General features: G+C 33.5%; 1 protein-coding gene across 1 annotated transcript in view; it reads right to left on the reverse strand.

Annotated features, from left to right (window-relative positions):
• LOC101706220 (regulating synaptic membrane exocytosis protein 1) overlaps window positions 1–27,146 on the reverse strand; it is a 137,862-nt gene that overhangs the window by 75,780 nt on the left and 34,936 nt on the right. The window contains 10 exon segments of the mRNA XM_087205128.1: window positions 1,915–1,986; window positions 3,056–3,209; window positions 3,348–3,519; window positions 3,991–4,121; window positions 5,716–5,828; window positions 7,893–7,939; window positions 11,246–11,369; window positions 15,250–15,349; window positions 17,217–17,327; window positions 18,311–18,378. Of these exon segments, the coding sequence (XP_087061254.1) occupies window positions 1,915–1,986; window positions 3,056–3,209; window positions 3,348–3,519; window positions 3,991–4,121; window positions 5,716–5,828; window positions 7,893–7,939; window positions 11,246–11,369; window positions 15,250–15,349; window positions 17,217–17,327; window positions 18,311–18,378 (1,092 nt within the window).

A 27,146-nucleotide genomic window follows, 5' to 3' on the forward strand; every position in this document is an offset into this window, starting at 1 on the left:
ATGTCTCTCCAGAGTTCTCCACTGTGTTCCATTATGTGGTAAATGGCAGTAGACACATGGAGCAGGTGCTGAGAAAGCCAGTTTATTACAAAGCTTAAGGTCTAGCTGAAGTATGAAATTCTGAACTAAGCTTCAAAGCGTCCTCAAGTCCTACACACCAGGACCTTCACTGAGTGATTTCACATACGTGGAATCAGCATCCCCATCTAGATCAATTTGCTCTCTGTACTGGATGCTAGAAACATAGGGGGCAAATCTGTAACTAATCTCTAAACGTATAGGCAGATGCATCGTGTTTATGAACTTACTTCATTTTAACCTCCTCCCACTTTACAAATGCCTCTTTCTTTCCTCTTTAAAATATATTACATGTTACTGTGTAACTTATTATATCGTATCTGCCACCTATATCTTTAGAAGCTACCATATATACAAACAGTGGATCAACGAAGAGCATCTGAAAATATAAATTAATTGCATAATTGCCCCTATTAATTCATAAACATCTGATTGTTTGATGACTTTTCTACCAGAAATAATCCAACTCCTACTTGACTATGACAGTAGATTTAAATGTACAATGATTTTTACCCTTTCAATTTCATAAAGCAACAATTATTATATATTTTGTGTGACAGTTTCTGTCAAGAATATGCATGGTTATGGCGGTCCTTTAAGAAATAAGAAGGCAAATAGAAAATGTTATCCACTATTACTCAAAACATTAATTAGTACTCTGATAACAGAGCAGTATCCAGGGATGGAGACAGGCACGGCACTAGGTCTACTGTGTAAAAATATTTGCTACTTTCAGACATGATCACAAACCAAATTTTCTCTAAATTAGAGAGAAAATGAAGCCTGAGTTTTGAGAATTCTTTGGTTTTATGCTACGTTTAATGAAGTTGTAGTAAACTCAGACACTAGTGGGGAATCTGTCAATTTTACCAACCTCATGCTCTCCACTGAAGGCCCTCAATCCTCATTTGAGAAATGACAGAATTAAGGGATATATGTCAATACTGTTTGATTGAACTGCCTGTAATAATTCGTATGTTCCAGAAGGTCTCTTTAGTTTATCCTTACTTAAATATTTACTTTTATTAGTATGTCAAGGAAATGGTGTAGGGTCAGTGTCAAGAAAGTAAGCCATTACTGCATGATTCTGCACACGTTGCTGACAAAAGTCAGATGAGGAGGGCTGGGGATTTAGCTCAGTGGTTCCACTGCCTGCCTCGCAAGCGCAAGGACCCGAGTTTGATCCCCAGTACCAAAAAAAAAAAAACAAAAACAACCAAAAGTCAGATAGGGAATATAAATTTGAAACTACAGAGTCACAAAATATTACTAATTTATACAATAACAAATGAGATTTTGATTCCAAATGAATATTAAAACTTTCTAAAGCACATTTTTTTACTTTAAAACACACAGTCTGAGAATGATCACTGGTGAAAACATCACAAAAGCATTGAAAGTTATAGCCATGCCACATGCAATTTTAAACCCTTGCAGGCACCTTTCTAAATATACTTTGTGGAACACTACATTATTTTCAGAAATTAAAGTAGGAAAAATCATAGAAGTACAACATAAAACACAAGAAAATAGAATTTATGTAATAAAATTAACCATATCCTTTCAATTATGCTGAGAGCACTGTGAAATATATGACTTGTTCTGCCTAACTAGTCATGCTTCTAAGAAAGAAACTGACTAAATTAAATAAATTGGGATGCTAATTAACAGAAATGAGTCCCTTTTAAAGTGTCTTAACAAGCTAAAGTACAAGTCATCATAAGATAGTATAATAATGGTTTTTCCACCCTACAGATCTCCAGCTTAGCCTGGAGAAGCAGCCGGAAGGCGGACAGAGGACAAGCAAAGCAGCAGGCCTGCTCTTCGCCCACACACCTGGGGGGACTACTCCAATGCCATCATCGACCTCATAATCCGAGATGTCACTGTCACTGATCCGCTGAGACCCTGCACAAGAGTAAAGCAATCAGATACCGCTGGTCTCATCGGTTTATGACACGAAAAGGACATGGTTGATTTGTTCTTAAGAAGCTAATTATACTGCTACTTTTGAATAAGAATAATAACACCAAGCCAGCCTTTAAAAAAAAGTGTTTCTTCTCTAAGGATAATATTTTCTTATAATTTCCTCCTTACAACCATTACACTGAGAATGTATGAGAGCAAAGGGACTTTTAAGAATAATGTTTTGACGTTTCCAATTATTTTTAAATGAAAATTCTGCACTAAAAGTCTATAGCACAGTGAACCCACTGTCTTCCACACACCAGAGTGCCTGCCTCTGCAGATCAAGAAGGGTGGGCTGAGGCCTCTGCTGGCTACAGCTCTTGAGCCCCAACTACTGAAAGGGCAATGGGGCCCTTTACAAAATATTTGTGGTTTACTTCCAAAATGAGCCCATACATTGCATTCAACATTCATCGTGAGGAAATGATCAACCAGGGAAACACTAACATGAAATCTTCAATTATATGGAAAAAACCTGGCTCCAGATCACCAAAATTAGGCTTTTACATTCCAGTTGTTCATCATAGATTTACTCAAAACTCACAGACCAATGAATGTCTACAGAAAAAAGTTGTTCTGGATCATTAGGTGATTAACAACAATTTTACTTTGTTTTCAAAAATGTATTTCTTATAAAAAATGATATAAAAATAACCATGAACTCTAAAATTATTTAGAACTTACATGCAACAACCCAGTAGTAATGACAAAATTTATTCCAACAATCAACTAATTAACAACTCAATGAGCCTTGAATAAAAACTGTAATTCAGAACCTTTTTAGTTTTCAGCTCTGAAATTAGTCTACTATGCTATATATTATTTTATTGTGAAATACAGAAAAGTTTTGCTGTGTTTCTTTACATAAACACTTTTTCAATAATTTTTTTCTCTAATAAAATATCTGAAAAAACATTTTGAATGCTAATGCCTAATGATCCTAATGCTAATGATCTAATGATCATTACAGCATAATGACTTTCTGGTAACTGAAAAGGTTTCAACCTACTTTGGAGCTTTTTGCTAGAGCTTTCTCCATGAATGTGTCGCCGTGGCATGAAAGGTGATGGATGAGGCAGAGGTAGTGAAGATTCATCATGTGTCTGAAGTTTATACCAATGGGGCTCATCATCCAAAAGTGCTGTCTCCAACTCTATGAGGATCTGAAAGAGTGGTTTTCAAATTAAATCAAGCACCTTTAATAAAACACAGTGCAAAAGTAATCACTATTAATATGTATCTCAAAAGAAAAAAAAAAACCTCATGAAACGTTTGGCTTGAATTGTTACAAGATATATCACCTCTCCAAGAAATTCACTCTCTTCTTCTTGCACTCTTGGTTGATCCCATACAGTTATTTCTAACATTCGCTCTCTAAAATCTCTACGATGTACATGCGAATAGACAAAAGTTTGATTCCATTTTGGTTCTAGTACTTTCTTTACTGTCTTGGTTCTCCTTTTACTCTTATCACTGAAAAATAAAAATGTTTTATAAATGAATAAGCAAAAACAAGAATATACTGCCATCTACTGTAGTCACATGTAATACTACCACTGGAATTTTTACCATTTTTAATTTATAAATTAAATTTATAAATTTATATATATATATATTTTTATAATTTATAAATTTATAAATTAAAAATCCAAAAAGACGAAGGAGTTTAATCCTATTCCAATTTCTACTACCAAGTGAGCAGTAATTATGAAGGATGGACAGACAAAGCTACATTCTAAATGCTGTGCTGCTATGAGAACTAATGTACATATAAAAAAAAATGGACATACTTAAAATTGGAAGATTATTTTCAAATAAACAAAAGGCTTGACAGATTTTTTTTCCCTCAGAGAATTATTACATTTAGAAAGTATACCTCGAGAGAGGAAATTCTACTTTGTCCATTAGTACAGATTTTAGCAAATTTTTTTTAAAACTGACTACCTTCTGTCTGGGAGAAAATACATTTTTACATAGGGATTCCTGGGGCGTCCATCTACTCTACAGGGTAGATCTGTTGCTTGCAGGACATTTACAATCAGCTGGTGTCCCACTTTATCATACCACAGCTTCACCTAAGAGTGATGCAGAAAGGAATCATTATTTACAAAGTCCTGGTATTATAATCATTACATAAAATAGTATGAAAATTATATTTCAAATTAATATACTATGGAATTGCAGATATTACTTCTAAAAAGAATACAAACTTGAAAGAATAATCACTTAAAATTAACCTTTCTCTTTAATCATTTTAATTTTGACAAACAATTGGCCTTATGCTATAAAAATGAAACTAATAAATAAAACACTCCAGGAAGAAGGGAACATTGAAATCATTGTCCTTTTTAAATGGTAAACACAAAGTTTGGTGATTGCAAGTGTCTTGATTATAGGGTGGCTAAATACATTTTCTAGTGCCAATGTAGTTGAAGTAAATTTCTATAATAACATAATAAGTGGGAAGAGATCAGGAAACATTTACTGCAGGTTTACTGTATACCAGCCTGGTAAGTGCCTGGAATTTTTCTCATTTAAGTTTTATGATTAACCTATTACAGGCTAATTTTCATAAGAAGAAGAAACAAAGGAGGGCTCAATACATATGATACCTTCAAACTACATGTAGGCCAAATACTATTCCCACTAACAAATATGTCATTATAGACTAAAGAAAAATGGGGAAACAGCACACTGACATCCTGTTGTCAAAGTCCTCAGAATCACATGAGCAGTCAGAGCAGTAGTTGTTCAATTAAACTAAAAATGACAAGTTAACAAAGTTAACTTGAATTTTTTCTCTTTTAATCTAGAAATTACCTTTGATTTTATAGTTGAATAAGAAATATAACTATACATGGTTAATTGGTATATGTTAGAACATTTTTAAGAGTCATAATGACAAAATAAACTACTTTACATGAGATTTTTTACAGTAAGGCAAAAATTAAGCATCTGAGTATACGAATCCACTTCTTTGGTTCTCTTTAACACCAGAGACGTGTTTTTCATTGAACAAAAATGGGTATGCATCTTCTCTAAAATACCAGTGAAGAGTATGAGAGAATGACACTGATCAGACGAGATGCCAGAGCAGATAAAGTAAACACTAGGGGCCACGTCAATGTTTTTCTATATTGAAAGTCAAACAGCAACAGAGAAACTTGATTCTTTGTAGAGTAATTTTAAGCAAGGGTTTCTTTGAGTCATTAATAGCAAGACGTATTTTCTGCCTTAATCTTCACAGATGTGCTGCTTCCTAAGAGTTAACCAGGTTCTTTATCCCACCTGTCCTCAAATCTCAGGGGAAATAGTCGCTTCTGAAGAGTGCTTCCAGCATTCTCACTTCCCCAAATATTTTAGGAAGTCAAAAAGATTATTTCAAGTATCTCAGGCTCCAGGCTCATTAGGCAGCTAACTACATTGAATATGGCTTTTTAAGACAGGTATGTATAAACAATTATTCACCTTAGAAACATTTATGCAGCATATCAAAAATAATAGCAAAAACAATAGATTTTTTTATTTATGTTACCATTTATCAATTCAAGGCACACTGTGGACATTCAGTAAATATTTCCATGGGGAGGCTTCCAAGAAAGCCAAACATTTTTCAAAGACATGCCAAAGACCGTGCAAAATGACCGGCATGTACAAGTAACTACGTACAGCAAGTTGCCCTGGTAAGACTTGTGGGGCATCTTTCAGAGCTCCGGGACTTGTTGGGGAAATAACAGAAATGGAAGGCCTTTCCATCTTCTGAGATTCAAAGGAACTGGAACCTAAAATGAGAAGAAATAACTTAAAGTAACACTTGTATATGTGATAAATAAATCTTTTCATAAATCTTTCAATGCACCTGTTATCTGTATCCCACTACAATTAACCCATCTGATAATGGAGCCTATTTTAACAGAGCAGCTGTAAAAAGTTCTTGTGTCGTCTTTGGTTAACTCGGTATTTTAAATGATGTAACAAGATGTCACATTTATATGTTTCAACTTGGAAGCATTGGTCTTCAATATTTGGGGGGATGGGGGCATCTCCTGCATAGGCCCTTGCATATATTCACCTACAGCCAAAGCCTTCATGCCTTAGGATAAGGAACGTAGTGCCTGTTATGTTAAATGTAGGGGCAAATGGGTCATTTACTAACCTCCCCGAGATATTAAAATAAATACGTATTAATTGTAATTTATGAGCTACATCTAACTTTTTATTTCATTGTTGCTTTAAAATTAGATTTATCATCTCTTACTCTATCTTTAAATGACTCTCTTAAAACCCCTGAGAATGCTATTTCTTAATTCATCCCGAGCAACTTGCTTCACCTTCCCATGAAACAGGCTGTCTCTCCTCTTAGTCACTTAGGTTCTTCACATTACATGGTCCCCAACACACACGGAAGTTAGACCTTCAACACACAGGCACTCCAAACTGAGCAAGAGCTCCACTGAGAACTGTTATTTACAAACCCTGCCTGGGGATGTGCCACCCACACACTTTTTCCCATCCTGATAAGCTAAGTCACATGCCATCATTTGGTGCCCTCCAAAGGAGACTTTTAACTAAAAGAAACAGTCTTAGGGCTGGGGATTTAGCTCAGTGGTTTCGCCGCCTGCTACACAAGCACAAGGACCTGAGTTCAATCCCCGGTACCAAAAAAAAAATAAATAAAAGAAACAGTCTTATGAAATTCCTTGTTACTGGGACGCTTTTTATCAGATAGGTTTACAATAATCCTCAGATCAAGGACACACTGCTTCTAATAAAGTTTATTTCTAATGTTATAATAATCAGCTGACCTGAAAAATCTTAACAATACTATAAATTATACAACTAATTTCATTTCTCTCTTTGTATTGTTCACCAAAAAGCTCAAAGTCCAACCTGGGCCCAGCCTCAGCAGGGATGAGAACACGGTGGTATCTATGCCTTTCACATGATGACTCAGCCTCTGGTGCCTCGCTCATCCCATCATAAACTGTCTCCCTTCTAATAATTTTCACTTGTCTTCTCCTAAATCATCATGTGTTTTATTTTAATAAAACAGGGATTCTGTAATAATACCTGAGACTCAAACCCAAGTATTAACAATAACCCATCACAAAGGAAGCATTTGGCTCACTTCCATATTACCAAAATAAATTTCATGGTTTGTCTACATTTTATTGAACACAAAATCATCTTATCTCATCCTGAGCTACTTAATTCCCATGTAGTTAATTCTTTGACCCCTCTAGCTTCACAGTCTCTTGCCTTTGTGTTCAGTGAACTTTATCTCTACCATACCCAGGGCTTCTATTATCACATCCAACACTATTATTAGGTAGTTTTGGAATTATTTGTTAAAGCATCTATTTGCTGCACAGCTCATTAAGACTGAGCTGCTTACTAACCAGACTGAAGAAAAAACAGTTGCACAATAAATTATTCTATACAGCTCTTGCAGACATAGTGCCCGAGCTCAGAGAGGGTCCTGAGTAGGAGGCACAATTGTACTGTGGGAAAGATTTTTGTACAGTCACAAATAAATAAATAAACAAACAGTAAAAAGAAGAAAAACCTCAGGGTAAAGTAGAAGTTCTCTGAGTTTCCAGTGATTACCATGGTTGGCATCTTTTGGTATGAGTAAAGATATCCTTAGTACAGAAATGCCAATTTATCTATATCGCATAAATAATTACTCTTCAATTTAGTTCAATATGTTTTGTAACAATAAAGAAATCTTTTTTTTTTTTTTTTTTTGGTACCAGGGATCAAACTCAGGACTTCATGATTTTGAGGCAGGCGCAGCACCACTAAGCTAAATCCTCGGCCTTACGATAAAGAAATCTTATACTCACTGGACTCCAATGGAGGATGAGAACTCTCAGGAATCCGGGGAATGTCACTAAAAGAAACAGGGTATGGTGAAAATCCTATTAGGGTAAAATACCCCACTTGGAAGAACCCCTGATCATTTTATTTCAGTGATGTAAAAAATCCTTTTGAATCTTTACAGATGTAGAAATGGAGAAGAGTTGCTATTTAGGTAACTGCTAATGTGCATGAATGTCAAACACCACACAAGAAAATACATTTTTATATATTTGAGCGCAAAACATTTTAACATGACAACAATCAGGCTAATATTGTGGATAAAATCACCACAATATTTCTACTACCAAAACAGCACGTTTTGGAAATAAAAAATGTTAAAGGTAATATTTCACTTCAATTTTAGGAAATCAAAATAACACAAATTTTACAAATCAGTAGTATGTTTTACAAACACATCTGAAAGAGTTTACTGAATGAAAGGAATGAAAACAACTTGATAATAAAATGAATATCATGGGCAAAGTTAATAAAATGAAAAGGATGAATTGCTTTAGAAATTAAATATGGTTCAAGCTTGCAACAAAAAGCAAAATAAATTTATATATGTGGATATATAATACATATGCACATATATACTCTTTATAGAGATTCATGTCTCTATACTGAAGTTAGCTAAATATATGGCTATTCACTTTATGGTTAGAAAGTGACTTGGGAGAACACCCATTCCTGTCAAACTCACAAATTACCCCAAAGAAATGTTTATGATAACCTTGGCTTAACCCATTTTCTGCTGTGACCTTAAGAACCTGGACGACCTTGGTTTGGGCATTATACTGTATAAAACTACTTTAACTCGCCTTTTCCAAACATATTTTAATATCAATTTAAAGAGCTTCACAATACCCAGGTATTAACATGACATATTAAAGCAGACTGGAGTTACTTAGTAGTTACAGAATTATCAGTATACTATTTAAGAATGTTTAATCACTTACCTTATTACCTAACTTCAATTTGATTTTCTTTACATTTTGGGGAAAATGAAAAGAAAAAAATTTTCTCTGATTGTTTTCCTGATGTCTCATTTTCACTCTTTTGTGCAAACTAACTTTTATGACAATCTAAAACTCATAGCTTTTTACAAAATGCAATAATCTTGATGCCTATTTTATAAAATGTATTTTACTATATATTTTCATATAAGAAAACATATAAAGTTTATATGTCATTTATCTAAACTGATAGCTAAGAGATAGCTAATTTATAATAGCTAAGGCACAAGAAACCACCTGTTTATCCCATGCTCATTACTTCTAAATTCACCTAGGCAAATAAAAGTTAATTGTAAAAAAATAGTGAAAAATCAATTCTTAGATGAGTTTTTTGAAAATCTGCCTCACAGTCAATTAGGAAAATTATAATATGAAAAAGCAAGGTACGGTATAGGCTTTGTATTGTACGAGTCACTGAATGAAGGATGGTAAGTTAAAAAATGTGAAGTGATTTTTGAATCAAAATTTATATAATGTTAATTGCTTCAGTAATAATTTCATGCAAATGAATTTTCATGCAAATTTCATGAAATTATTACTGAAGCAATTAACATTAAATAAATTTTCCCTTGATGTTTAAGCAAACTGTCTCAGTTCTACTCTCAGTTATATGGTAATTCTAATAACAATTGGAAACATAAAGGTCAAGGATATTATCATTTGTTGGGCTGACAAAAATGATCAATACCTCCAAAAGCAAGATGTCTTATACACTGTGATGTCTCATAGACAATGTACATGTGAATTATATTAGGAATGATTCTTGAAATCATTCTGCCAATGTTACAAAGAAATATTTTCTCTCTGCTTTAAATTAATTACACTTGAAGAACAAAAACTACATAAATATAAGTATTTTTTAAATCATTAAAATTAATCTAGTAATATATTAACTGGTAAGTTGATGCCAGCTTTCATTTTCATTCAAATATAGCCTTTGTATTTCACATTCCTTTAATTGCATAATCCCATGATAATTTGGGGTGTGGCACTGTAGATGACTGAGTTAATTTTCATACAAAGTTAAACAATGTTATTCCAGTCTCCTTTAATTGTCTGTTGGTTTCCTAAGTCAACATAAATTGAATCAATGAAATATTAGCTGATTACTTTGAAACCCCTATATGTATCTGAAAATACTTGGCAATGTGCACAGTACTTGATTTTAAATTTTATTTTTTGTATTTTTGATTCATTTTCCAATTTACTTACCTCTTTTCCAGTCTCATATGTACCTCAGCACTAGAACATATGTCATGTAAAATGAGCATAAATTATAGTGTTATTTTTTAAATCTAGAGAGAAATAAATGTACAGGATTTGCACATGTCCTTGATGTTTACTTGTAATAATCACCATTTAAGAATGTTTATAATCTTGCCCTTATTTTTAGAGTTTATATATTAATATTATTCTTTGGTAATTGTTATACATTTTCATTCTTTTGAAATTGGGATAATTGTATTTTCTTGTATGTTTTTCACTGACATATTCATTTGGACAAAAAATATTAAGTTTAGCAATTTTTTGACACAAAAAAATCTTAAATAATGGCTCTATGATATCTTGGAGAATAGGAAAAAGAAGAGTTATTTCCAAGAATACATTCAAACATTAAGCCAACTATAAAGAAGTGCTTTAAAATGCCATCTAAAGATTGTAAAATGGCAAAGTATTTATTTTGGAATTTGTGGGTTTGCTAGAAAAAGCTAACTACAAGGAAAATTCTATACACAGATGCAGACAATATTCCATTGGCTATAGACAAATTATGCCAAAAATCGAGGTTTTAAAAATGTATCCGTTATTATGACCAATTTAAATGTCAAAATATTTAAAACTTCTTACTTGATTTTAAATAAAAGCTGGAACTATTAAGACACAAAAATTATCCTTTGTAGAATAATTAAAAGTTTATGTAGACATGAAATCATTAACTTTAAATAATATAAAATGACAAGTTTTCTAGAGATTCCCTTAAAGGAAATACTACCCAATAAATTAGAAATATGAAAAATAAATATTTCTGCCACTAAAAGAAAAGTTTATATTTCACTTGTGAAAAATAGATATACTTTTTTTATAGATATACTTTTTGATATTACAACTGTTAAGTTGTGGAGCTTCTAAAATGTAGTAAAGAAAATTCAGAATTCAATTTTTAAAAAAATAAATCTAAAAAATTTAAAATGTATGCCCATCATTGATTTTTAAAAACTATCCATGTTAACATGTATTATATGAATGTAAAAACTTCTTTTTAAAACTCTGCTAATACATGTAATTTACTAAACTTAAGAAGTAAGTTTTTTTAGCCTTACCCAATAGGCCTTGAAACAATAATTTCAACTTGAGGTTCTGATTTTGATTCTAAAATAATGTTGTAAACTTCTTCATTTGTAGCTCCCGGCAGGGGTTTACCATTCCATTCTAGAACTTCATCCCCTTGAATTTAAAAAAAAGGGTATTTTTTTACCTTAAATAATTTGTTTATTTTTCTTATCTTTTCTCTTTTTTAACAAAGAAATGCGAAACATATACAAATAGTTTAATCTTCTCGGCTCTGCTCTCAAAAGATTGGTAGTCATATAATGTCAGCTAAATGGATATTCTGCACACTTTTATTCTTTTAGTATTTTCTCTCCAAAAAATATTACTGGTCACTGGAAACAGTACAATACAAAACTGCCTTTATCCTTTGAGGTATACCAGGAAAAGTTATAAAAATAATCTCATGCCACTGGATGGAATTAGCACAGCCTAGCTGGAAACACTGAAAAATAATAATTAGCAGCATGCCCATGCCTTCCATATCATAAATGTAGGCAGTTCTATATGCAAAAGATTCTTTATTAAACTGTGCAAAGTCCTGTTTTATTTTTTGGTAAAATCAGCAATTAATGTTTGCTAGCATGAACTTTCAATTAAAAATCATGCTTCACTGTGTTCACCTGACGCATAACAGAATAAAAATGCATGAAAGGATCTGAATTCACACCCATAGGGTAACACAGGTAGCTATGGCAAAGTTACAAAGCAAGCAGATGTAAAACTGTTGCATGGCAGTTAATCCACTTCCAGATGTTCAAAACATTTATAGTCTACACAGAATATATAGTGAGTATTAAAATATTAGTAGAAAACACGTAAAATAATGCAAACCACAACATAATGCTAATTACTTTGTTAAATAGTCCAAGATTAATCTAGGAGCATAATATGATGATTCCGCATTTAAAAATATAAGCTAACAAGAAATAGTTATTTTAACTAGAACTTTCACTATAGATCATTTGGAAAGTAAGATTTATTTTCATAAATATTTGGAGTAGTTCTCACTTCTAAATGCTAGGCTCAGCTGAAATATTCCAGACTCAGTACACATTGAGATGTCTTAATTTTTGCTGCTCATGTTTATTTTCTTGTTCTTAGTATCTGAAACAGTTTTGGAGCTAAGTAAAAATGTATTGAAATAATGGTCCAATATCATTATAGATTTCAAAGTTAGCATTTTAACATAAAAACACAAAGCTAAGCCTTTTAAACATATAATCTTTTAGTTTTGGTGAAGTCCACAAAATATTTTAAAAATGCTGTACTAGAAATGTTTTAAAGTAATTATCATTTTTATCTAAGTGCTTCTTTACTCAAAAGTAAAAAGTAAATATCATAAAGTACATGTGCTGCTTCGGTTTGGTAAACAGTATGGTTATCAGCAATATATAAATGACTTTAATTTGCCCTAAGCAGTTAATTAGGACAGCTTTTCAAATAGGCAATGAATATACTTCACTGTTTTAAAAAAAAAAAGGAAAAGAAAAACATGCAAATTTACAATATATTAGGAGTGTGCTTAATTTTTTTATCAAGAAAAATAAAATTTACATCATCTCAGTCCACATATATAACATTAATATGTATATATTTATGTATGTGTATGTACATATATATATATACACACACACACACCAGAAAATGTTTTATGAAATAGTACTTACCCTGATATTTCTACTCTATTATGCTCTATTTAAATTTTTAAAATAATCAATACCAGCAATTAAATTGATTTTACTACCCATCAAGGAGTTGTAACCAACACTTTGCAAAAGTAGTGCAGTGTAAAATTCTCTTTACAGACAGCAACCTGAAAGTATAACTTTTAAATCAAATCAAATTAATGCATGTGTTTATCTATTTGCAGCTCAACTACTCCTAAATCACAGGTGGTTTCTTTAGCACTATTTATTTATTTGTGTATGGATAACGTCTCCAGGCAGAGATGTAGACCACGGTGGTACACAGACCAAAAGGGCATGGTCTCTGTCTTTATATTAATGGTGTAGAAATAATATGGAACAACTTTAATAAAAAATCTTATATGGAATGACAGGGGTTCATTTGAGGAAGAGAAGTAGAGCCAGGTCATGCAAGGGAGTCAGTAATTATTGTTCCAGGTGGGACAGCCAGAAACATTTTTTTTAATCCTGACAATTTTAGATGAGATTTTAAGGACGGAAGAGGCTTTCATAGGCAGAGCACAAGAAAAATCAGATAAACAAGAGGCACTGACCATGTCTCATACGTGGGAAACACCTTACCTACAGGTAGTAGCCTACAGAGGTAGAGAGCTGGAGGTGTTACGGAACAAAGCCGCAGAGCTTTGTCTTGAACAAAAGCTGACCAGGAGACCCAGAATGATCTTAATGAGTGTGTGGGTAATAACTGTGTATTTTAGATAGTTCAATCAAGCAGTAATAGAGTGCATGGAGTTGGAAGGGAGAGGGATTACAGAAAGAGCAAGATACAGGGAAGAGTGCAAATGCTGAATAAAGGTCACACTGACAAAAAATATAGGTCCGTGGTTTTTTAATAGGCTAATGGTCTTTATATGCAAATAAAAAGAAAACTAGTTTCTCCATGTAACATTTCAAAGAGACTACATGATCACTTGTATGAAAAACACAAAGATAAAATGAAAAGCCATTATATTTATAAACTGATCTGCAAATTCAAGCTTCTGTGGCTCAAGTTATCTGACATCTGCAAATTAAGGATCCTCAGACTTTTCTGAGGTTTATTATTGAGTCATTAGATGAAGAATCAATTTAATGACATAGTCACCCCCAACTGAGTTACTCTGTCACCGAATTAGCTAGTTTCTGGCAAGAAACAACAGAGTATCATGCCTTTGCACATCTTTAAAGCTATGTAGTAAATGGAGAAATACCATGGTTATGGTACATTTTTTATAAAATAGCTGTATAGAAGGTGTCTATCAAAGAAAAAACCTGAAATGATTTTGAACTATATCCTAATAATCAGTAAATACCTTTATAGAAAATCTCTATCAAAGAAAAAAAGCTGAAATGATTTTGAACTATATCCTAGTAATCAGTAAGATCAAAGTATGATATATGCAAACATAAACATGCCACAAGAAAACCCACTATTCTGTATAATTAATATTAAAGAGTGGTAGAATATCTTTCTAAAGTGGGAGAATTATAATCTTAAGGTTCATAGATTTAAAATATAGGCTGGAAATGTTTTCTATGTGTTATAGATTCTTAATATTCAATTCTACAGTTCAGCCAACTCTGCTTTCTTTGTAAGTGCATAGCAAAAGCATAAGTAAACAGTTTAACCAAGAATTAATAATAAGCTCTGAAGTGAAGTCAAATGCAAGAAGTATGTTAATATGATTTTAAGGCAAATGAAAAGAGAACAATTTACCAAAAATAGATTTTACAAAGTGCTGGTGCTTAAATTATGGTACATATGGATAAATAAGTAATTATATGATTACATAAATTTTCAAACAATAAAATGATACATATGTATGTTACACTTAAATCAACAAATATTTTATTATGTAATCTAAATAGAAAATGTAATTATAATTATGCTTCATGAAAATACCTGCTCCTAAATAAGAATTACTGGGATGAATGTAAAAAGGTTTACTATAGCTTAAAATTAAAGTATTAAACAGTTTCATGGAACATATTTTTCACACGGCTAAATTGTTTTAGATTTGAAGTCTTATAGCATTATGAAACCACCTACACAAATAATAATCCTTCAGTATTGTGCATCTATGTGTACAAAGAAAAAAAATTCCTACTCTTACTCTATTCAAATTGCCACTTATGTATAGCTGCCTATTGCTGTAATCAGTAATTATTTGTACTTGGAAGAAAATTTTATTCCCACATTAAAATTAATTAGCAACTTAATTGACATAAAAAACTAACTCCAAGCTGAAACCCACCTGCTCATGCCTAGAGAACACATTGTTTAAATGTTAAAAAAAAAGAAACTGTACCTGCTCTGAGGTGTCCAACCACATCTGCCAGGCTGCCCTTCTTTACTTTGGTGATGAAAGCACCAAGGCGTCCTAGATCAGTCATTTTTCCTCCAACAACCTAGACAATTGCAAATTTGTAAGTTCCCAAGACTTATAAACAAATATCAATGTATTAGTTTCAGCAGATAACCCTACATTCTCTCATGATGTATTTACAATCAAGGATGGCGGCATTAATGAAGTACAGTTTTCATTACACACTGGCAGAATAGTATTGGGAGGAAAACATTTTGTTGTCCTGAGATGACCATGCATCCTAAGGAAATTGTGCTCTGATTACATTGGCCTAATGAAAAAAGTCACTGCAAAAATGTACACACTTACAAAAAACACGCCATGTCTCTCCCACTTACTGTCAAACATGAAGTGTTTGACACTGTTTCCATTAGAGTTCATTTTTTTTGAATTTTCTAAATTCATGCCTCCCGTTTGAACTGTTACTTCAACATGCAGATAATGCCCCACTACCATATCAGATTTTGATCTCTTTGGTATAGTTATGGTATAATGCACTGGGTCTATGACCATTAAAAACTAGAAACTTAAAGCACGGAAAGACTACTTTAGGGAAGCAATTGAACACAGTGCAAAGTATAAAACCTTCTCTGCAAATGACCACCTAAATACACATCTGTATCCGAGTCTCAGAAGTCTGAGTTGTACTACTAAATAGTTAACACTTTCACCTCACTTTTCCACTATATCTATGTGTTATGGGTTATTAATGCTCCATTCCACAGCTTAACCAACTCTATTTTCTTTATAATTGCATGGCAAATGCATAAGTAAACACTCTACCCATACAGTAATACTAAGTTCTGAAGTGAAGTCAATTGCAAAAATTTGTTAATGATTTTAAGAAAAATGAAAAGAGAGTAATTTACCAAAATAGATTTTATAAAAGTGGCTGTGCTGAAATTACGGTACATTGAGATATATATGACGTCAGGTTAGGGTTACAGAGCAACACACATTTCCAAATACTAAAAAAGTGGCACTTCTGTATTAAACATGGAGTTTCATTTTTCCCAATGCAGGAGCTCAAATATTTGTAATTAAAAGCAGAGGAGATATTAGCAAAGGTTAAGCTTGATCCACAGTTATTAGGAACATAACCAGTCATGGAAATGATCAGAATTATTTATGGCAAGAGAAATTAATTGTACTAATCAATAAAATACTATTGAGTACATGAATTGAAAGGGGGACTTTGCTGGGGATTGAACCCAGGACACTGTGCATGCTAGGCAAGTACTCTACAACTAAGTTCAATGCCCAGTTTGAACATTTTTTAAAATTTGGATTAATGGCTAATGGTTTTGAAAAGGCCATATTATCACAGAACTGTAATACAATCTCTTGGTAAATAACAGATCTAAAGCAATGTTTTTGAATATTTTTAAGTAACTCAGATCAAAACCATGTGGGTTAAATGCACCTATTCTTTTCGTATTACTATTTTTGTAATAGAAAATAATCTCTTTATTGATGTTTTATGTTGTTGCTTAAAATGTAATAGAGGTCTACATTATCTAACTTTACTACATTCCATTAAAATGCCTTTAATGTAAACATCATCCTTAAATTTTATATTCAGAGAAGTATGCTTTAGTTTTCCTATATTCTTTTGATTTTTCAAATACATCTGTATGCTATATCAATAAAACATTTAAAATATTCAGATAAAAATAGTACATATATGACAAGCTACATTCACTACAAGAATTTTATTTTGGAGGAAAGAGGAAGATATGTAAAAATCACTGTCTGAAACTTTATTGAATGAGGCAGGTACTGTAAGAGAAGAATACTTTAGGGCTGGAGATATAAGCACAGAGGTAGAGCACCTGTTTCTCATTTACAAAACCCTGGGTTCAACACTCAGTACTAAAGAAAAAAGAAACATGTTTTTAAAGTGTACTTACTTTTAGACCCAACAATGCACCAGATTCTTTGGGCATGGTTGTTCTTTTGTTAAGAATAACACGTCCAATCAATCTGTCCCCCTCTTTAGATGGCTGCCACGTTACAGGATGCTATTAAAACATAAAGTTTAAAAAGTAAACAACTTGCTTTTTCATTTTTGTAGACATACAGTTATTAGCTATAGCACGATACAAATTTCTCAGGTAAAAGACACTCTAGAGGAAATTATTCTGGGCACTCTAGCTTATAAAAATTTTCACTTAGAGGGCCAGTGATTTAGCTCAGTGGTGCCGTGCCTGCCTAGCAAGAGCAAGGTCCTGAGTTTGATTCTGAGTACAAAAAACATTTTTTTTCCTTAGAACTGTATTTTAGGTACAATAGACACAAAGTATAATTCTAAAAGTAGTTGGCAATTAACATATCTCTAATTGAAATATAATTTAAATTCTGCTTGTATATAGAAAATCGATTCTGTATTTTCAGTTGTTAATGGTGATAGCATCTTTTACCAAATAGTCAGTTCCTGAGTGACAGCAATTCACCTCGGAATTTTTCAACTTTCCAGTGATACTGCAACACATTCTTTTTATGCTCTCCAGGGTTGGTGCCCTGTGGGACACTGTCAGAAGCCGAGTGTCAGCAGCAAAGGCAGCTCCCAGGGTCACTCACTGATGACGAAGGTAAATGCCCATGCCCCACAGGTGACACACTGTTCCACAATGACGTTTAGTAGGTTGAGTAGAGTAAGTGCATTTTCAACTTATAACACTTTCAGTGTACAGTGGGTTTATCAGGATGCAAGCTCATTATAAATCGAGGAGTATCGGTAATATCCCAGCATTATTTACATATATTATATTATTTAATAAACATTTTTACTTAATTACAAATTTGTTATAATTATTCACTCATAATCGCTTTTCTCTTCCAATCCATACTCTCAAACAAAATTTAAATTTGCTCTCATAAAATGTACAAGATGTATTAAATGTGAAAGCAGAATAAGATTGCTACCAATTACTTATCAGTCAAAGGACAGTAGCTAGCACATGGAATCCTTGAATTACATTCACTCCCTTCCCAGAAAGCTTACCGAACTAATAGGTGATGTTTCCCGGCTGTGCCACGTGGCAGGATCCAACCAGTAATAATCCAAGTCACCTGCAAAAGAGGAAAGGAATGAAGAAAGCAGTGGTATTGGAGAACACATCACTTTAAGCATTATCTCTTGAATTTATAAAGTGCTAAGAATATTATCATTTTGAGTATGTAGATCCCAGAATCATAGACACCTATGTTGCAAAGATGTGAACTAAGTCACTTAAATGAATTCATGCTACAAATGTACTTCATACAATAAAGGAGCTACCTTTTCCTCTTATAAATCAGACTTGAAATACTGACAAACAGGAAAGAACAGGGCTGATCCGCCCTTCCCACCCTTAATACCTTCCAGAACATGCTACAGGCTGCCATCTAGTGGTGGTGGCTAAAATTGCATGCATTGAACTGAATAAGGGTTAAAATTTAGTGTTTCTAACTTTCTGAACTCTACCCACATTTTTAAAAATTGTTCCCTAGTATCTATCATTCCTAATTAACTGGAAAACATTACATGTGTTAATAACTTAGTGATGAGTAAATAACTGTTAGCAAAAGAGTGGATACAAATGCCACAGTATTCACCAACTTTGCTAAAGCCATAAAAAATTTAAAAGAGTTCTGACTTTGTACACATTCATTAACGAAACTTTATCTTTTTAAATTAAAATCTAATGCCAAAGAAAGAACCTGAGGGAAAAAAGAAACATTTCAAAGGAAAGTAGCAGTGCTTTCAAGATCTGCATGGAATAAAAGGCTAGAGAAAAAGTAGGTCACCTATGAAGGAATGGTGTGTTAGGGAAAGTGGGGGAATAAATGACCTTTTATAGTTTAAATATCAGATTTACTCAATAGGGATGTTTTTCTCCATAGCACTCCAAAGAGAAAGAAAGAAAGTAAAGGATGCCAGATAATGGTGAGTTACACAGCTAGGTAGCTTTTGAGAAAATGTGTGCAGCTTATACCTGTGCAAGCTATATTTTTCATAGATAAACAGACATGGTAGGTATAGGTACTATAAAATAAATACAATAGAAAATGATTTTTAAAATATTTTAAATCTGCAGGCATAAAAACCCATGCAATTTAATTTCTTTGTAATTATTTCTTCTCCATTAACATATCATAGAATAACTGAAAGCAAATGTTACAGATATTACAATAAATATTGAAGTGTTCTTCAAATATTCATGTGGCTAACAGTAATACATTGTATGCAAGGGTTAATATCAGAGATTACACTACCAAAAGCTATTCTCTTAAAAATTATTTTACATTTAGTCATTATCTCTCTCATAATCACATACTTTAAAATGTACATACAGCTTAACATCAAGATTATACACTTCTAGAGTATTGGACCAATTCAATTAGTGGAATGTAATGAAGTGTTTACTGTTTGTAAAGTACCATGTGGTTATTCTTGAAGCAGTTCTAGCTAATTCCTCCCAAAAGAAAAAGCCCACAAAATATTAAAATTGAAACATTACTAACACAAATGTTATTATTCAAAAAATGATTCTTGTAATTTGTAAAACACTGTCCCTAAAATTTCATATACCTAGTAATAAGGCTTGAGAACTTCTCAAATTCTGACTGGATTTGATACACTGTGATGTTAAGAGGACCACTGCAATACTTGAGAGGAGGATTGTATTTCTCTGCAGAAAAATTGTTCTTAAAGTGAAAACTGCTTCAGCAACTCTTAAAAGAAAAAAGAAGAAAAGAAAAAACAACATTCCATCTCCACAACTCCAAGATAGCAACAGGTCACTGCCTCCCTCAGTAATGTGCCTCAGCTCCTAAAGCCTGTGCTCTTTGGGTCTTCCTCTGTCTCACATGCCCTGCCACAGGGTGGCTCAGCTCCATGCTTCACTCACTTTGTTCTGAGTGTCTGCACACATATAATTGGTGAATATTTGGCTGTGCAAAAACTGCTCCTCATAGGCAAAGAACCACGAGCTGGTGCTACTGGTGAACTGTGCACAATTTTCATATGTAAACAATGTTTTCAAGCACTGGTATCCTGTTCTCTAGAAGCTTGGCAGGGTAATCAACTATCTTGTGGAGAGTGCAACTTAACCACTACTGAACAGACAGACAGAAACAAAGGAATACCTGCATCTAATGATACATTTTTTTCAAGAGATTTCAACGTGCAGCCAATACTCATTTTCACACTATCCACTGACAATTTAAATGGCACAAATTTGTCAGTAAAAAAACAATTTTTGACCAATTTTAATTGTGCACAGTATTTTTCACATCTACCAAATACTGCTAATAAAAATAAATGTAAAACACTCCATAATCTAGCATATAATACTTGTTCATACTTTAGTGTACAATTATGCAGAGGACCACAATAAAAATAAAAAGATACAGCTGCTGTTTTCAAACAGAGAAGGGGGAGATGCAGAGTACTGTAATATTGATTATGCCCAAAGTAGGCTGTAAAGCATTAACCTCAAATTGGGTGCCAATTACCAAAGACCCCTTTAGTTAGGTTTTGGTATTGAGCACCCCTGGGCAGGTGGCTGGGGACCCCGAAGGACTAGAGGAAAGAAATAGGTGATCTCGGGGGAGGGGCCTGACTGTCCTAATGGGAGGGGTGCAAAAGGCATGTCGGAAGACGGGTTTGGGGGGCATAGCAGGTCAGTGCTTTCTGCATCTGGGCACAGTGTTGGAGAGGGCTTGGTGCCATCCCTGGACTCGGAGAGTCAGTGACCTACAAGCCCTCGTCACAAGCCCCGTTTGGAACACAGATGTCTGCCTGGCCCTCCTGTGGTGACCCCCTTTCCTAGAGCCCACCTAGCTGGCCTGCCCCTTCAGGACTCGGGGCTCAGCTACTCCTCACTCCTCAGCAACACACTGCAGCCTCCTCCGCTTGGGGGCTGGGCAGCCAGGGGAGAGCAGCGTGGGCAGTGGGGTGAGAGGGTGAGTGGTCCAGCTGCTACACCCATTACAAATACAAGTCTGTGATGCCCAGTCTGTGATGCAGGCCTGAAAAATAAATACACTAAGAGACGGAACTAGGAGAGTGAAAGCGGGGAGCCAGGATGACCAGTGCCAGTGCGACTGACAAAGGTCTTGGACAATTCCAGGCACTGACTTTTACTGGCAATCAATTGGAGTAAAGGCAAGCTACGTGCCGTTTCTATGGAAATTAATGTAAACAAGGCTTGTAAAGGACAAGACAAAGCATTCTCAAATTAGGAACAGAATAGACAAAATATATGGTTGTAATTAGAACACTGTTGGGGTGGGGATTTAGCTCAGGGGTGCTGCCTCCTGCCTCGCAAGCACAAGGTCCCGGGTCTGCGCCCTGGTACCAAAAAACATTGTCCTTTTAATCAGAAGGTTTAAGTTGTAGGGACGGAATTTGGGTGCAAATTACTCTGACCTTGGCACACAGGCTTCAGGGGACTCACTTCTATAAACAAGCCAATTGTGGGGTTAACTCTTCACACCCTGCTTTGAGTATAATCAATACTATGGTCCTCTGCACAATTACACCTCATTTATATTCCAAACAATTTCTAATAGGTCTCATCATTATTTTGATTTATCACTCACTAAAATATAACAATACCATTTAAAGACATAAAAATAAATACTAAAATTTAAACGTTTTTTTAAAACATTTGTTTCCTCTACCCATGTAATTACTAGCTTTGAAAGATACTGAATTTTTTACTACTCCAATTTGTCCTTATAATTCACATTTCTGTATTATTAATGAAAGAAGCAATACTTAACAAAACCATAAAATACTCCCAATCAAGTATATTATTAATACAAAAAATTCTATTATTACTTTTCTAATATATGATTAAACATATTGACTTCCAGATGGCATCGTTTCAAAATGATAAATATGTGGTGTTTTCTTGTGTAATGAATACAAATATTGCCTCAGATATTCAATGTAACTGTAAAGGAACTGATTTATTATTTCATTAATTTAGAATCAGAAAGGATATTGAAAGGTCGAGTCTGCTAAAATGGCTCAAATATATAACCAGGCTTGTTATAAAAGCATTGTACTTTTGAGCCTATTTTTTTTGTGAAGAATTTCACAACAGACTTGGTCCCTACACCTTGTGAAAAAATGGGCAAATTAAACTTAGCACAGAATTTCCACAAATCAAGCAAAATGTACTTTCAGTGAACAAATAAAACGTGTCAGCTAAACAACACAAGAGTCTTCTGTAAAGTGAATTCATTTTTCGTAAACCCAGGTCACTATAGAGTATGTAGCAATGCATAAGTATATATTTGTATGATTTAAAATTTTCTATCTATTGATGTCCACACAAAACACACAAAAACACAAAAGCACAGATGAGTCCAATAAGACCAATAAAAGTTGGCAGAACAAAATACCTTCCAAGTGACATAGGCGTTTAACAGGTATATTAAACTGTAAGAAAAACATCTAACTCCATGTATTAAATATTTAATAATTTACCTGACAGCTATATTTGCCCAAGTGGAGCATACCTAATGTGCGTGCAGCAAAGGCTACATCAAAATTTGAACTTCTTGTGCATCTCCAGAAGAAATACACAGCACATTTTAACATCATTATAATGAATGATGAGAAAGACAGCATTTATAACAATTCTAAGATTGATTCTTAGCAACTCAAAAATTTCTAATACATACCCATAATCATGCTACTTGTTATCTCAAAAACTGAACTGCTCTTCTTACATAGAATAAACTGTTCTCACCCAAAAATATAAATTTAACAGACCAAAACTCGAGAGAGTCATTCTTCCCAGGTATTTCCTAAACCTCTTTCTTTTTTCTCTTTTATTGTTTTTTTAAGTCCTCTATAATAGGACATGTGTTGATATTAAATAAGATTAGATGAATCCTGCACTACTTTACTACAGCATAGCATATACACAAATAAAAATACTGAACAAAAATATGTCCAATATTTTTTACTATATGTATGCAGTATCTACACACAACAATCAATTCAGTTCTAAAAATTGGTTCTTAAATTGATATAAAGTATTTTCAATATGAAGTTCCATGGCCTCCACACTAGAATTAAATATCATTTTGTACTATATTGTGATAAAAGCATACATTTTGACTCATTTTTACCTTTTACACGGACATTCATCTGAGAAAGACATTTCATAGACAGGAATCAAACGTTAATCTAAGAACAGAGATAACATCTTAACTCTGGATTAATATGTGAAAAACGCCACTTGAGGGCCAGGAATTTAGCTCAGTGGTTCCGCCGCCAGCCTAGCAAGCGCAAGGTCCTGAGTTCAATCCCTGGTACAAAAAGAACCCCAAAAAATTCCACTTGAAGTAGTTTCCTTATTTTTAGAAATCTACTTCAGAAAGTTCTTTGACTGCAAAGGGAAAGTGTGTTCACTTGCAATTATATATAATAGTGTAACTAACTTTTGACTAATAATTTTCTATATAGCAAAATCCTAAAAGTCCTAATTTCACTTAACAGTGACAAATAAGAAATAAATAATTATTTTAGACAATTTGGTTTCTAGGTATCAAAATAAAACAGAAGCTAAATATCTAATTTAATCATTGATCCAATAATCTGCACAATGTTAGCTTTTTTAGTCAATGAAATACTGTGCATACTATTGCAAAATCAGTAAATTATCTTTCATAATTGAATTATTATCTTACATAATTTACTATCAGTCTAAGTTTCTACCACAGTAAAATTATTATTACCCAAATACTTTTTGGTGATTTTGTTCAAAATCTGTGCCAGTTTTCACTCCTCAACTACAACTGATGGCAAACATTGTATGAACTTCAGTAGCGGAGGAGAAAAAGCTTCTCCAAGCCATTGTCTTCAGCAAGAACCTCTGCAACGATTCTAAGTAACTCAAAGTCTAATTTCTGGTTTTGGTCTTGGACAGCAGCAACAATAACAAAACCAAAAACCAAAAAGTACCCTTACTAGGAAAAACTATATTATCTCCGGGTATTTGGGATTCATCGTAGTGGTTGTTCTCCAAATGCATGTTAGAAATTCTGCTTTGTATGACAGCTGCACTCCCCACTAACAGTGCTCAACATCATTAGTTATCAGGGAAATGCACAGCAAATTCAAATCAAGATATTGCCTCTCATCTGTTAGAATAGCTGTAATAAGAAAAAAAGATGCATGCTGGTGAAAATGGGGACAGATTGGAGCTTTGAATGGGAATGTAAATTTGTAAAGTCACTGAAGGAAGTTCCTTAAAATATTAAAAATAAAACTACTATACCACTTCTCAATACTACTCTGGAGTGGGCAGGCAAAGCAACTGAAATCGATTTCAAGGAAGTATCTGCACTCCGTGCAGCACTAGTCACTACAGCCAAGATCTGGAGGCAGCGCACATGACCACTGACAAGGAACGAACAAAGAAAATGTGGTGTACACAATGGTAAAGGGTGAACTTAACACACACTGCAAAAAGAAGAAAATTTTGCAACTGTAACAGCACGAATGAACCCAGAGAATGCTATGCTAAGGAAAACAAGCCAGCACACAGGAAGCCAACCACAGCATCCCACCGACAGGAGAAATCTAACAGTCACACCTACAGAAGCAGAGAATAAAGTGCCAGTTTCCACGGGGTTTGGGGGAGGGAATGGGGAGTTATTAGTCAAAGGTGTAAAGTTTCAGTTATCAAAGTTAAACATATCTTAGAGAGCTGCTGTACAACACAATTTCTAGAATTAACAAGTATTTAAAATTTGCTAAGAGGATATGTCAAGTGTTCTTATCATAAAAAATAAAACAATAATAAAGAGGACAGGAGGAAGCTTAGAAGTGATATGTTTCTGGCATGAACTTAATTCTGGCTTCATGGATGTATACTTCTCTCCACACTCATTAAATTGCATACAAAAGTATGTACTGATATCTCTGTATATAAATTATACCCCAATAAAGTTTTAAAATTTTCTCATTTTTTTAAACTCTCTTTTGTTCATAATACTCTATCACAGACCCAACATCACCACTCTTTTTCTTTGGTATATAACTGACAATTTAAGTAAAACGAATTATCATTTACCAAGTTGATTCAAATAAATGCATCAACTTCGGTGTATCATGTTAATGAATTATTTTTAAAATGTTTAACTTCAGAAATGATTTATGATCAAAAGAATCTCCACAGCTGAACAACCTCCAGAAAATGATTAAGTATTTGCTTGAAGGATCTTTGTTTTAGAGCACAGGAAAGGAATGTCAGGAGCTTGTTGACAAAAGGGACAGTCTTTTGTAGAGGTGGTACTTTTCTGGTCATAAGCATTGTTTGATGGATTTGGGAGTGAATTTTTGAGAAGCCAAAACTACCACCACACAAATCTATAAAGAGACCAAATGGGACTCAGAATCAAATTTCTGGATGAGCTCTGAGCTCAGTCATTCAGATAATCTCCAACTCTAGAAATAGCTACTATAGCATCCAGTTGCTTCTTCAAGGGTGGAATGATATGGACATGAAAGCACCTCGCACCCTATAAAGCACCACAGAAATTCAAACTTTCACTTGATCTTAGCCAAAAGGCCGAGAAGCAATAGAAATTCAAACTTTCATTAGAGACTAAAAATATATACATTAGCATGTAACATGACAAATATATTCTTCCACCCCAGAGTTTACATTTTTGAAGCATTAGTCTCAGTATATCTTAATTTCTCTACTAACATTGTTATATCTTATAATATTCATAACTGTTTTTTCTTATAAAACCTAGAACAGTAGCTATTATGTAGCAAAATGACCACTGTACTTACAGTTAAGAGACTTATGACTCTAAACCTAACTCTGCATATCAGGTACATTATCTTGATAATCTTTCTTCATTTCCATAACCTTCTCTTCTATAAAATGGGAATAATGCCCCTTCCCTCACAAAACTTTCATGGGAATTAAATGAGATACATCAGCTTTGTGAACATTAAGAACTTTAGAAATAAAGTTTAATTTATAATTAGTTATATAATTGAGATGAAAAATATAAAATCATGGTGTTAGAGACCGGATTTATGATTACATAGCTATATTACTAAAGTACGTGTAATATCAGAAATATTTACAAAATATGCTTTGAAATACCTAGAAAAATGTTGAAGACTTTGTTTATAAATAGCCTATTAATTATTATCTTGATTATTCATCCCTGACAATGTTTCACTAGACTCCATTACATCTTAAAAATTACTTAGCAGAGATATTAGTTGCTTGATATGTTTGGTATTTATATTGTAGTAAGTCACAAGCTTACTAACTTTCTGAGATTCCCTTTTTTAGTTTATACTAAACTATCCAAATCATCTCATTTAGGATTGAGTGTCAAACACACAACCACTGTAAATTTAAATATGTAACGGGTCACCCTTGATGTGGAGGCTTTGAGAAAACACAGAAAACTTTGTTCAAATTACCTTAAATAAACTAATAGACATTGAGAAATTAAAATGTATTTATGATAGTAAAGATTAGTTATCAGTTTAATTTTTTCTAGTTTAAAAAGCGATATAAATTTACACAGACTCGAGGCTCAGGGTCTGGAAACACTCTCGAACATCACAAAGCTCACTGGCTTCCTTACTCTTTACCTCTGTGTGGCCCCGATTCTCTGGACCACAGAGAACGTTGATAAGTAAATTTCTGAAAGCTCTGAACACCAACAAAACACATACACACATCCAGGTACACACGAATGCATGCATGCACACACACATACACACAACTCTATGCCTTAGAACTATAAAATAAGGATGTTCTTGGTCTCCAGGAAATCGAGAATGCACTATATTATCT

Source organism: Heterocephalus glaber, unplaced genomic scaffold (assembly GCF_053883595.1).
Source record: "Heterocephalus glaber isolate CG9 unplaced genomic scaffold, H.glaber_assembly_v1.0 deba00000594, whole genome shotgun sequence".
In the NCBI taxonomy this organism is placed as follows: domain Eukaryota; kingdom Metazoa; phylum Chordata; class Mammalia; order Rodentia; family Bathyergidae; genus Heterocephalus; species Heterocephalus glaber.